Here is a 14,406-nt window from a genome sequence, read left to right on the forward strand (position 1 = left end):
ACAAATGCCTTCTGTGACTACGTACTTGCCAATGTCTACTGTGACTACGTCCTTACAAATGTCTACTGTCACTACATCCTTACAAATGTCTACTGTGACTACATCTTTACAAATGCCTTCTGTGACTACATCCTTGCCAATGTCTACTGTGACTACGTCCTTACAAATGTCTACTGTGACTACATCCTTACAAATGCCTTCTGTGACTACATCCTTACAAATGCCTTCTGTGATTACGTCCTTACAAATGTCTACTGTGACTACATCCTTACAAATGTCTACTGTGACTACATCCTTACAAATGTCTACTGTGACTACATCCTTACAAATGCCTTCTGTGACTACGTCCTTCCCAATGTCTACTGTGACTACATCCTTACAAATGTCTACTGTGACTACGTCCTTACCAATGTCTACTGTGACTACATCTTTACAAATGCCTTCTGTGACTACATCCTTACAAATGTCTACTGTGACTACATCCTTACAAATGCCTTCTGTGACTACGTCCTTGCCAATGTCTACTGTGACTACGTCCTTACAAATGTCTACTGTGACTACATCCTTACAAATGCCTTCTGTGACTACATCCTTACAAATGCCTTCTGTGATTACGTCCTTACAAATGTCTACTGTGACTACATCCTTACAAATGTCTACTGTGACTACATCCTTACAAATGTCTACTGTGACTACATCCTTACAAATGCCTTCTGTGACTACGTCCTTCCCAATGTCTACTGTGACTACATCCTTACAAATGTCTACTGTGACTACATCCTTACCAATGTCTACTGTGACTACATCCTTACAAATGTCTACTGTGACTACATCCTTACAAATGTCTACTGTGACTACATCCTTACAAATGTCTACTGTGACTACATCCTTACAAATGTCTACTGTGACTATATCCTTACAAATGCCTTCTGTGACTACGTCCTTGCCAATGTCTACTGTGACTACGTCCTTACAAATGTCTACTGTGACTACAACCTTAAAAATGTCTACTATGACTACATCCTTGCCAATGCCTTCTGTGACTACAACCTTACAGATGTCTACTGTGATTACATCCTTACAAATGCCTTCTGTGACTACATCCTTACAAATGCCTTCTGTGACTACATCCTTACAAATGCCATCTGTGACTACATCCTTACAAATGCCTTCTGTGACTACGTCCTTACAAATGCCTACTGTGACTACATCCTTGCCAATGTCTACTGTGACTACATTCTTACAAATGCCTTCTGTGACTACATCCTTACAAATGCCTTCTGTGATTACGTCCTTACAAATGTCTACTGTGACTACATCCTTACAAATGTCTACTGTGACTACATCCTTACAAATGCCTACTGTGACTACATCCTTACAAATGCATACTGTGACTACATCCTTACAAATGTCTATTGTGACTATGTCCTTGCCAATGCCTACTGTGACTACATCCTTACAAATGCCTTCTGTGACTACGTCCTTGGCAATGTCTACTGTGACTACATCCTTACAAATGCCTAGTGTGACTACATCTTTGCAAATGCCTTCTGTGACTACGTCCTTGCCAATGTCTACTGTGACTACGTTCTTAGAAATGTCTACTGTGACTACATCCTTACAAATGCCTTCTGTGACTACGTCCTTGCCAATGTCTACTGTGACTACGTCCTTACAAATGTCTACTGTGACTACATTCTTACAAATGCCTTCTGTGACTACGTCCTTGCCAATGTCTACTGTGACTACGTCCTTACTAATGTCTACTGTGACTACATCCTTACAAATGCCTCCTGTGACTACATCCTTACAAATGCCTTCCGTGATTACGTCCTTACAAATGTCTACTGTGACTACATCCTTACAAATGTCTACTGTGACTACATCCTTACAAATGCCTACTGTGACTACATCCTTACAAATGTCTACTGTGACTACGTCCTTGCCAATGCCTACTGTGACTACATCCTTGCCAATGCCTACTGTGACTACATCCTTGCCAATGCCTACTGTGACTACATCCTTACAAATGCCTACTGTGACTACATCCTTACAAATGCCTACTGTGACTACGTCCTTACAAATGCCTTCTGTGACTACATCCTTACAAATGCCTTCTGTGACTACGTCCTTGCCAATGTCTACTGTGACTACATCCTTACAAATGCCTAGTGTGACTACATCTTTACAAATGCCTTCTGTGACTACATCCTTACAAATGTCCACTGTGACTTCATCCTTACAAATGCCTTCTGTGACTACGTACTTGCCAATGTCTACTGTGACTACGTCCTTACAAATGTCTACTGTCACTACATCCTTACAAATGTCTACTGTGACTACATCTTTACAAATGCCTTCTGTGACTACGTCCTTGCCAATGTCTACTGTGACTACGTCCTTACAAATGTCTACTGTGACTACATCCTTACAAATGCCTTCTGTGACTACATCCTTACAAATGCCTTCTGTGATTATGTCCTTACAAATGTCTACTGTGACTACATCCTCACAAATGTCTACTGTGACTACATCCTTACAAATGTCTACTGTGACTACATCCTTACAAATGCCTTCTGTGACTATGTCCTTCCCAATGTCTACTGTGACTACATCCTTACAAATGTCTGCTGTGACTACGTCCTTACCAATGTCTACTGTGACTACATCCTTACAAATGTCTACTGTGACTACATCCTTACAAATGTCTACTGTGACTACATTCTTACAAATGTCTACTGTGACTACATTCTTACAAATGTCTACTGTGACTACATCCTTACAAATGCCTTCTGTGACTACGTCCTTGCCAATGTCTACTGTGACTACGTCCTTACAAATGTCTACTGTGACTACAACCTTACAAATGTCTACTATGACTACATCCTTGCCAATGCCTTCTGTGACTACAACCTTACAGATGTCTACTGTGATTACATCCTTACAAATGCCTTCTGTGACTACATCCTTACAAATGCCTTCTGTGACTACATCCTTACAAATGCCATCTGTGACTACATCCTTACAAATGCCATCTGTGACTACGTCCTTACAATTGCCTTCTGTGACTATGTCCTTACAAATGCCTACTGTGACTACATCCTTGCCAATGTCTACTGTGACTACATTCTTACAAATGCCTTCTGTGACTACATCCTTGCAAATGCCTTCTGTGATTACGTCCTTACAAATGTCTACTGTGACTACATCCTTACAAATGTCTACTGTGACTACATCCTTACAAATGCCTACTGTGACTACATCCTTACAAATGCATACTGTGACTACATCCTTACAAATGTCTATTGTGACTATGTCCTTGCCAATGCCTACTGTGACTACATCCTTACAAATGCCTTCTGTGACTACGTCCTTGGCAATGTCTACTGTGACTACATCCTTACAAATGCCTAGTGTGACTACATCTTTACAAATGCCTTCTGTGACTACGTCCTTGCCAATGTCTACTGTGACTACGTTCTTAGAAATGTCTACTGTGACTACATCCTTACAAATGCCTTCTGTGACTACGTCCTTGCCAATGTCTACTGTGACTACGTCCTTACAAATGTCTACTGTGACTACATTCTTACAAATGCCTTCTGTGACTACGTCCTTGCCAATGTCTACTGTGACTACGTCCTTACTAATGTCTACTGTGACTACATCCTTACAAATGCCTCCTGTGACTACATCCTTACAAATGCCTTCCGTGATTACGTCCTTACAAATGTCTACTGTGACTACATCCTTACAAATGTCTACTGTGACTACATCCTTACAAATGCCTTCTGTGACTACGTCCTTCCCAATGTCTACTGTGACTACGTCGTTACAAATGCCTACTGTGACTACATCCTTACAAATGTCTACTGTGACTACGTCCTTGCCAATGCCTACTGTGACTACATCCTTGCCAATGCCTACTGTGACTACATCCTTGCCAATGCCTACTGTGACTACATCCTTACAAATGCCTACTGTGACTACATCCTTACAAATGCCTACTGTGACTACGTCCTTGCCAATGTCTACTGTGACTACGTCCTTGCCAATGTCTAATGTGACTACATCCTTGCCAATGTCTACTGTGACTACGTCCTTGCCAATGCCTACTGTGACTACATCCTTGCCAATGTCTAATGTGACTACATCCTTACAAATGTCTACTGTGACTACATCCTTACAAATGCCTACTGTAACTACATCCTTGCCAATGTCTACTGTGACTACATCCTTGCCAATGCCTACTGTGACTACATCCTTGCCAATGTCTACTGTGACTACATCCTTGCCAATGTCTAATGTGACTACATTTTTACAAATGTCTAATGTGATTACATCCTTACAAATGCCTACTGTGACTACATCCTTACAAATGCCTTCTGTGACTACATCCTTACAAATGCCTTCTATGACTACATCCTTACAAATGCCTTCTGTGACTACATCCTTGCCAATGTCTACTGTGACTACATCCTTACAAATGCCTAGTGTGACTACATCTTTACAAATGCCTTCTGTGACTACATCCTTACAAATGTCTACTGTGACTACATCCTCACAAATGCCTTCTGTGACTACGTACTTGCCAATGTCTACTGTGACTACGTCCTTGCCAATGTCTACTGCGACTACGTCCTTACAAATGTCTACTGTGACTACATCCTTACAAATGCCTTCTGTGACTACGTACTTGCCAATGTCTACTGTGACTACGTCCTTACAAATGTCTACTGTCACTACATCCTTACAAATGTCTACTGTGACTACATCTTTACAAATGCCTTCTGTGACTACGTCCTTGCCAATGTCTACTGTGACTACGTCCTTACAAATGTCTACTGTGACTACATCCTTACAAATGCCTTCTGTGACTACATCCTTACAAATGCCTTCTGTGATTACGTCCTTACAAATGTCTACTGTGACTACATCCTTACAAATGTCTACTGTGACTACATCCTTACAAATGTCTACTGTGACTACATCCTTACAAATGCCTTCTGTGACTACGTCCTTCCCAATGTCTACTGTGACTACATCCTTACAAATGTCTACTGTGTCTACGTCCTTACCAATGTCTACTGTGACTACATCTTTACAAATGCCTTCTGTGACTACATCCTTACAAATGTCTACTGTGACTACATCCTTACAAATGCCTTCTGTGACTACGTACTTGCCAATGTCTACTGTGACTACATCCTTACCAATGCCTACTGTGACTACATCCTTGCCAATGCCTACTGTGACTACATCCTTGCCAATGTCTAATGTGACTACATCCTTGCCAATGCCTACTGTGACTACATCCTTGCCAATGCCTACTGTGACTACATCCTTACAAATGCCTACTGTGACTACATCCTTGCCAATGTCTAATGTGACTACGTCCTTGCCAATGTCTACTGTGACTACGTCCTTGCCAATGTCTAATGTGACTACATCCTTGCCAATGTCTAATGTGACTACATCCTTGCCAATGTCTACTGTGACTACGTCCTTGCCAATGTCTACTGTGACTACGTCCTTGCCAATGTCTACTGTGACTACGTCCTTGCCAATGCCTACTGTGACTACATCCTTACAAATGTCTACTGTGACTACATCCTTACAAATGTCTACTGTGACTACATCCTTACAAATGCCTTCTGTGACTACGTCCTTGCCAATGTCTACTGTGACTACGTCCTTACAAATGTCTACTGTGACTACAACCTTACAAATGTCTACTATGACTACATCCTTGCCAATGCCTTCTGTGACTACAACCTTACAAATGTCTACTGTGATTACATCCTTACAAATGCCTTCTGTGACTACATCCTTACAAATGCCTTCTGTGACTACATCCTTACAAATGCCTTCTGTGACTACATCCTTTCAAATGCCTTCTGTGACTACGTCCTTACAAATGTCTACTGTGACTACATCCTTACAAATGCCTACTGTGACTACATCCTTACCAATGCCTTCTGTGACTATGTCCTAACAAATGCCTTCTGTGACTACGTCCTTGCCAATGCCTACTGTGACTACATCCTTGCCAATGCCTACTGTGACTACATCCTTGCCAATGCCTACTGTGACTACATCCTTACAAATGCCTACTGTGACTACATCCTTACAAATGCCTACTGTGACTACATCCTTGCCAATGTCTAATGTGACTACATCCTTGCCAATGCCTACTGTGACTACATCCTTGCCAATGCCTACTGTGACTACATCCTTACCAATGCCTACTGTGACTACATCCTTGCCAATGTCTACTGTGACTACGTCCTTGCCAATGTCTACTGTGACTACGTCCTTGCCAATGTCTAATGTGACTACATCCTTGCCAATGTCTAATGTGACTACGTCCTTGCCAATGTCTACTGTGACTACGTCCTTGCCAATGCCTACTGTGACTACATCCTTGCCAATGTCTATTGTGACTACATCCTTACAAATGTCTACTGTGACTACATCCTTACAAATGCCTACTGTGACTACATCCTTGCCAATGTCTAATGTGACTACATCCTTGCCAATGTCTAATGTGACTACATCCTTACAAATGTTTAATGTGACTACATCCTTACAAATGCCTACTGTGTCTACATCCTTACCGATGTCTACTGTGACTACATTCTTACAAATGCCTTCTGTGACTACGTCCTTGCCAATGTCTACTGTGACTACGTCCTTACTAATGTCTACTGTGACTACATCCTTACAAATGCCTTCTGTGACTACATTCTTACAAATGCCTTCTGTGATTACATCCTTGCCAATGCCTACTGTGACTACATCCTTGCCAATGCCTACTGTGACTACATCCTTGCCAATGCCTACTGTGACTACATCCTTACAAATGCCTACTGTGACTACATCCTTACAAATGCCTACTGTGACTACATCCTTGCCAATGTCTAATGTGACTACATCCTTGCCAATGCCTACTGTGACTACATCCTTGCCAATGCCTACTGTGACTACATCCTTACCAATGCCTACTGTGACTACATCCTTGCCAATGTCTACTGTGACTACGTCCTTGCCAATGTCTACTGTGACTACGTCCTTGCCAATGTCTAATGTGACTACATCCTTGCCAATGTCTAATGTGACTACGTCCTTGCCAATGTCTACTGTGACTACGTCCTTGCCAATGCCTACTGTGACTACATCCTTGCCAATGTCTATTGTGACTACATCCTTACAAATGTCTACTGTGACTACATCCTTACAAATGCCTACTGTGACTACATCCTTGCCAATGTCTAATGTGACTACATCCTTGCCAATGTCTAATGTGACTACATCCTTACAAATGTTTAATGTGACTACATCCTTACAAATGCCTACTGTGACTACATCCTTACCGATGTCTACTGTGACTACATTCTTACAAATGCCTTCTGTGACTACGTCCTTGCCAATGTCTACTGTGACTACGTCCTTACTAATGTCTACTGTGACTACATCCTTACAAATGCCTTCTGTGACTACATTCTTACAAATGCCTTCTGTGATTACATCCTTACAAATGTCTACTGTGACTATGTCCTTACCAATGTCTAGTGTGACTACATCCTTACGAATGTCTACTGTGATTACATCCTTACAAATGTCTACTGTGATTACATCCTTACAAATGCCTTCTGTGACTACATCCTTACAAATGCCTACTGTGACTACATCCTTACAAATGCCTTCTGTGACTACATCCTTACAAGTGACTACATCCTTACAAATGTCTACTGTGACTACATCCTTACAAATGCCTACTGTGACTACATCCTTACCAATGCCTTCTGTGACTACGTCCTTACAAATGCCATCTGTGACTACATCCTTACAAATGCCTTCTGTGACTACGTCCTTACAAATGCCTACTGTGACTACATCCTTGCCAATGTCTACTGTGACTACATTCTTACAAATGCCTTCTGTGACTACATCCTTACAAATGCCTTCTGTGATTACGTCCTTACAAATGTCTACTGTGACTACATCCTTACAAATGTCTACTGTGACTACATCCTTACAAATGCCTACTGTGACTACATCCTTACAAATGCATACTGTGACTACATCCTTACAAATGTCTATTGTGACTATGTCCTTGCCAATGCCTACTGTGACTACATCCTTACAAATGCCTTCTGTGACTACGTCCTTGGCAATGTCTACTGTGACTACATCCTTACAAATGCCTAGTGTGACTACATCTTTACAAATGCCTTCTGTGACTACGTCCTTGCCAATGTCTACTGTGACTACGTTCTTAGAAATATCTACTGTGACTACATCCTTACAAATGCCTTCTGTGACTACGTCCTTGCCAATGTCTACTGTGACTACGTCCTTACAAATGCCTTCTGTGACTACGTCCTTGCCAATATCTACTGTGACTACGTCCTTACAAATGTCTACTGTGACTACAACCTTACAAATGTCTAATATGACTACATCCTTACAAATGCCTTCTGTGACTACGTCCTTCCCAATGTCTACTGTGACTACGTCCTTACAAATGCCTACTGTGACTACATCCTTACCGATGTCTACTGTGACTACATCCTTACCAATGTCTACTGTGACTACATCCTTACCAATGTCTACTGTGACTACATCCTTACAAATGTCTACTGTGACTACATCCTTACCGATGTCTACTGTGACTACATCCTTACCAATGTCTACTGTGACTACATCCTTACCAATGTCTACTGTGACTACATCCTTGCCAATGTCTAATGTGACTACATCCTTACAAATGTCTAATGTGACTACATCCTTACAAATGCCTTCTGTGACTACGTCCTTGCCAATGTCTACTGTGACTACATCCTTACAAATGCCTTCTGTGACTACATCCTTACAAATGCCTTCTGTGACTACATCCTTACAAATGCCTTCTGTGACTACGTCCTTGCCAATGTCTACTGTGACTACATCCTTACAAATGTCTACTGTGACTACATCCTTACAAATGCCTTCTGTGACTACGTCCTTGCCAATGTCTACTGTGACTACGTCCTTACAAATGTCTACTGTGACTACATCCTTACAAATGCCTTCTGTGACTACGTCCTTGCCAATGTCTACTGTGACTACGTCCTTACAAATGTCTACTGTGACTACATCCTTACAAATGCCTTCTGTGACTACGTCCTTGCCAATGTCTACTGTGACTACGTCCTTACAAATGTCTACTGTGACTACGTCCTTACAAATGTCTACTGTGACTACGTCCTTACAAATGTCTACTGTGACTACATCTTTACAAATGCCTTCTGTGACTACGTCCTTGCCAATGTCTACTGTGACTACATCCTTACAAATGTCTACTGTGAGTACATCCTTACAAATGTCTACTGTGACTACATCCTTACAAATGCCTTCTGTGACTACGTCCTTCCCAATGTCTACTGTGACTACATCCTTACAAATGTCTACTGTGACTACGTCCTTACCAATGTCTACTGTGACTACATCCTTACAAATGTCTACTGTGACTACAACCTTACAAATGTCTACTATGACTACAACCTTACAAATGTCTACTATGACTACATCCTTGCTAATGCCTTCTGTGACTACAACCTTACAAATGTCTACTGTGATTACATCCTTACAAATGCCTTCTGTGACTACATCCTTACAAATGCCTTCTGTGACTACATCCTTACAAATGCCTTCTGTGACTACATCCTTACAAATGCCTTCTGTGACTACGTCCTTACAAATTCCTTCTGTGACTACGTCCTTACAAATGTCTACTGTGACTACATCCTTACAAATGCCTACTGTGACTACGTCCTTACCAATGCCATCTGTGACTACGTCCTTACAAATGCCTTCTGTGACTACGTCCTTGCCAATGTCTACTGTGACTACATCCTTACCAATGCCTACTGTGACTACATCCTTGCCAATGCCTACTGTGACTACATCCTTGCCAATGCCTACTGTGACTACATCCTTGCCAATGCCTACTGTGACTACATCCTTACAAATGCCTACTGTGACTACATCCTTACAAATGCCTACTGTGACTACATCTTTACAAATGCCTACTGTGACTACATCCTTGCCAATGTCTAATGTGACTACATCCTTGCCAATGCCTACTGTGACTACATCCTTGCCAATGCCTACTGTGACTACATCCTTACAAATGCCTACTGTGACTACCTCCTTGCCAATGTCTACTGTGACTACGTCCTTGCCAATGTCTACTGTGACGACGTCCTTGCCAATGTCTAATGTGACTACATCCTTGCCAATGTCTAATGTGACTACATCCTTGCCAATGTCTAATGTGACTACATCCTTGCCAATGTCTACTGTGACTACGTCCTTGCCAATGTCTACTGTGACTACGTCCTTGCCAATGCCTACTGTGACTACATCCTTACAAATGTCTACTGTGACTACATCCTTACAAATGTCTACTGTGACTACATCCTTACAAATGCCTTCTGTGACTACGTCCTTGCCAATGTCTACTGTGACTACGTCCTTACAAATGTCTACTGTGACTACAACCTTACAAATGTCTACTATGACTACATCCTTGCCAATGCCTTCTGTGACTACAACCTTACAAATGTCTACTGTGATTACATCCTTACAAATGCCTTCTGTGACTACATCCTTACAAATGCCTTCTGTGACTACATCCTTACAAATGCCTTTTGTGACTACATCCTTTCAAATGCCTTCTGTGACTACGTCCTTACAAATGTCTACTGTGACTACATCCTTACAAATGCCTACTGTGACTACATCCTTACCAATGCCTTCTGTGACTACGTCCTTACAAATGCCTTCTGTGACTACGTCCTTGCCAATGTCTACTGTGACTACATCCTTACCAATGCCTACTGTGACTACATCCTTGCCAATGCCTACTGTGACTTCATCCTTGCCAATGCCTACTGTGACTACATCCTTACAAATGCCTACTGTGACTACATCCTTACAAATGCCTACTGTAACTACATCCTTACAAATGCCTACTGTGACTACATCCTTGCCAATGTCTAATGTGACTACAGCCTTGCCAATGCCTACTGTGACTACATCCTTGCCAATGCCTACTGTGACTACATCCTTACAAATGCCTACTGTGACTACATCCTTGCCAATGTCTAATGTGACTACGTCCTTGCCAATGTCTACTGTGACTACGTCCTTGCCAATGTCTAATGTGACTACATCCTTGCCAATGTCTAATGTGACTACATCCTTGCCAATGTCTACTGTGACTACATCCTTGCCAATGTCTACTGTGACTACGTCCTTGCCAATGTCTACTGTGACTACGTCCTTGCCAATGCCTACTGTGACTACATCCTTACAAATGTCTACTGTGACTACATCCTTACAAATGTCTACTGTGACTACATCCTTACAAATGCCTTCTGTGACTACGTCCTTGCCAATGTCTACTGTGACTACGTCCTTACAAATGTCTACTGTGACTACAACCTTACAAATGTCTACTATGACTACATCCTTGCCAATGCCTTCTGTGACTACAACCTTACAAATGTCTACTGTGATTACATCCTTACAAATGCCTTCTGTGACTACATCCTTACAAATGCCTTCTGTGACTACATCCTTACAAATGCCTTCTGTGACTACATCCTTTCAAATGCCTTCTGTGACTACGTCCTTACAAATGTCTACTGTGACTACATCCTTACAAATGCCTACTGTGACTACATCCTTACCAATGCCTTCTGTGACTATGTCCTTACAAATGCCTTCTGTGACTACGTCCTTGCCAATGCCTACTGTGACTACATCCTTGCCAATGCCTACTGTGACTACATCCTTGCCAATGCCTACTGTGACTACATCCTTACAAATGCCTACTGTGACTACATCCTTACAAATGCCTACTGTGACTACATCCTTACAAATGCATACTGTGACTACATCCTTTCAAATGCCTTCTGTGACTACATCCTTACAAATGTCTACTGTAACTACGTCCTTACAAATGCCTACTGTGACTACATCCTTACAAATGTCTACTGTGACTACATCCTTGCCAATGTCTAATGTGACTACATCCTTGCCAATGCCTACTGTGACTACATCCTTGCCAATGCCTACTGTGACTACATCCTTACCAATGCCTACTGTGACTACATCCTTGCCAATGTCTACTGTGACTACGTCCTTGCCAATGTCTACTGTGACTACGTCCTTGCCAATGTCTAATGTGACTACATCCTTGCCAATGTCTAATGTGACTACATCCTTGCCAATGTCTACTGTGACTACGTCCTTGCCAATGTCTAATGTGACTACGTCCTTGCCAATGTCTAATGTGACTACATCCTTGCCAATGTCTAATGTGACTACATCCTTGCCAATGTCTACTGTGACTACGTCCTTGCCAATGCCTACTGTGACTACATCCTTGCCAATGTCTAATGTGACTACATCCTTACAAATGTCTACTGTGACTACATCCTTACAAATGCCTACTGTGACTACATCCTTGCCAATGTCTAATGTGACTACATCCTTACAAATGTTTAATGTGACTACATCCTTACAAATGCCTACTGTGACTACATCCTTACCGATGTCTACTGTGACAACATCCTTACCAATGTCTACTGTGACTACATCCTTGCCAATGTCTACTGTGACTACATCCTTGCCAATGTCTAATGTGACTACATCCTTTCGTCGCGGGAGTCACTTTTGTATTTGTAGTTTTAACTAAGGATGGAAATTCAATAAAAATGTGTTTATGTCTTATGTTTCAGTTTGTGTGTATTACTGAAATCAAGGTTGTGTCAAGCAAAGAAAGCACTGGTTAAAACTTGTCACAATATACTGTCAACTTGCTGTGTACAACCAATATTGGAGAATAGGTAATGTTTTCAGATGCAGTGCTGGCTGTATACAACATGCAATGGTAGACCAACATGATTTCTTGCGTTGCATATATATACAACTTGTTCTTGTTGGTAAACACCATATTTCATATGCGTTGAAAACAATGTTTGTATATGTTAATATTTTCAGTGGACAGGAGGAAGGATTAAATGTTTATATTGAAGATTATCTACAAATTTTAAGTGCCTTTTTATCTGAAAAACATTTCCTGGTTTACTACAATGATCTGTTTCCAATAGAAGATGATATACATATTGTTACACAAATCTCAACTAACATGTATCCTTTACAAATATGTTTGATATTTTCATATTACCAGTATGTACTTAACATAAAGAAACTGTATAAGCCTTGTCTGTATACTATGAATTTAAAACAGACAAGTTTGGCCATTAATTGCATTGCATATTGAGAAATCATGACACAGAGTAATACAAGGTAATCAATGTGTAGTGTTATTGAAATCATTACCCAAAGAGGCTAACTGTAGAACATATCTACACTTATTTCAAGCATGTATAAAACCAATACTGTTGTATGGTTGTGACGTTTGGGGTGGTGACATTTTGGAAAACTCAAAATGGGACAAAACAAGTATTGAACAAATACATATAACAAATGTCGCAAAAGGTTATTGGAGGTAAATAAGCTCTCTTCAAATGCAGCAAGTAGAACTGAACTTGGTGAATTCCCACTGTTGATTGATATTAAGGGAAATCTTATAAAATACTGGTCTCGTATCAAATAGCTTCCAGAACACAATCTCACAAAACAGGCCTTTCATGAAGAGAAGAAGTTAAACTTGCCATGGATGAATTCTGTTCAAAAATTGATAAAAGAAAATATCTCGATGAATAACCAGTCAGACTTATCACTCAGGGATATTAAATTAATTACCAACAACATCAAAGTAAAAAAAAAATATTCAGACACTCTTAATTTAAAACAAAGACATTGCATGTCCAGATTTAGAATTAGCAACCATCCATTAGCAATAGAGAAAGGCAGACATACTGTACTCAACCAAAAACACCCAAAGAAAACAGATTATGTATACATTGTTCAGAGAACAAAATAGAAAATGAGGTACATTTTTTCATGAAATGTCCAAAATATTACAATAACAGGCAAAAACTATTGAGAGATGTAATAATTCCAAACACAGCCCACAACATTAATCAGAAATTTATATACCTGATGAGTTGCAATGATGTTGAAATTATAAGGCAAGTGGGTGAATATGTATATGCCATATTTGACATCAGAACAGAACATCCAATTAAAAGATAATCCTTACTTTTATTATTTTTTTTTTATTTTTCTTTTGTGCATTTTCTAATTTTACAGACCAGATTATTCATGACATTAGATATCTTATGAATTGCTCTGAAATTCCATTAGATACTTTAAAATTGTTTGAACATTTTGAGCATTATAGAAATAATATTCTTCAATCAGATTGCTTAGATATGATTCCTGCAA

At 40.5% G+C, this 14,406-nt stretch overlaps 1 protein-coding gene across 1 annotated transcript in view; it reads left to right on the top strand.

Annotated features, from left to right (window-relative positions):
- The window catches only part of LOC144360400 (activating signal cointegrator 1 complex subunit 2-like), a 275,599-nt gene that overhangs the window by 147,917 nt on the left and 113,276 nt on the right, over positions 1-14,406 (top strand). The window contains exons 9-10 of the mRNA XM_085499036.1: positions 12,792-12,899; positions 13,054-13,203. Coding sequence (XP_085355162.1) covers positions 12,792-12,899; positions 13,054-13,203 — 258 coding nt within the window. The remainder of the gene's footprint in view (positions 1-12,791; positions 12,900-13,053; positions 13,204-14,406) is intronic.

The sequence above is a fragment of the Saccoglossus kowalevskii genome, chromosome 5, assembly GCF_978046115.1.
Source record: "Saccoglossus kowalevskii chromosome 5, keSacKowa6.1, whole genome shotgun sequence".
Taxonomy (NCBI): domain Eukaryota; kingdom Metazoa; phylum Hemichordata; class Enteropneusta; family Harrimaniidae; genus Saccoglossus; species Saccoglossus kowalevskii.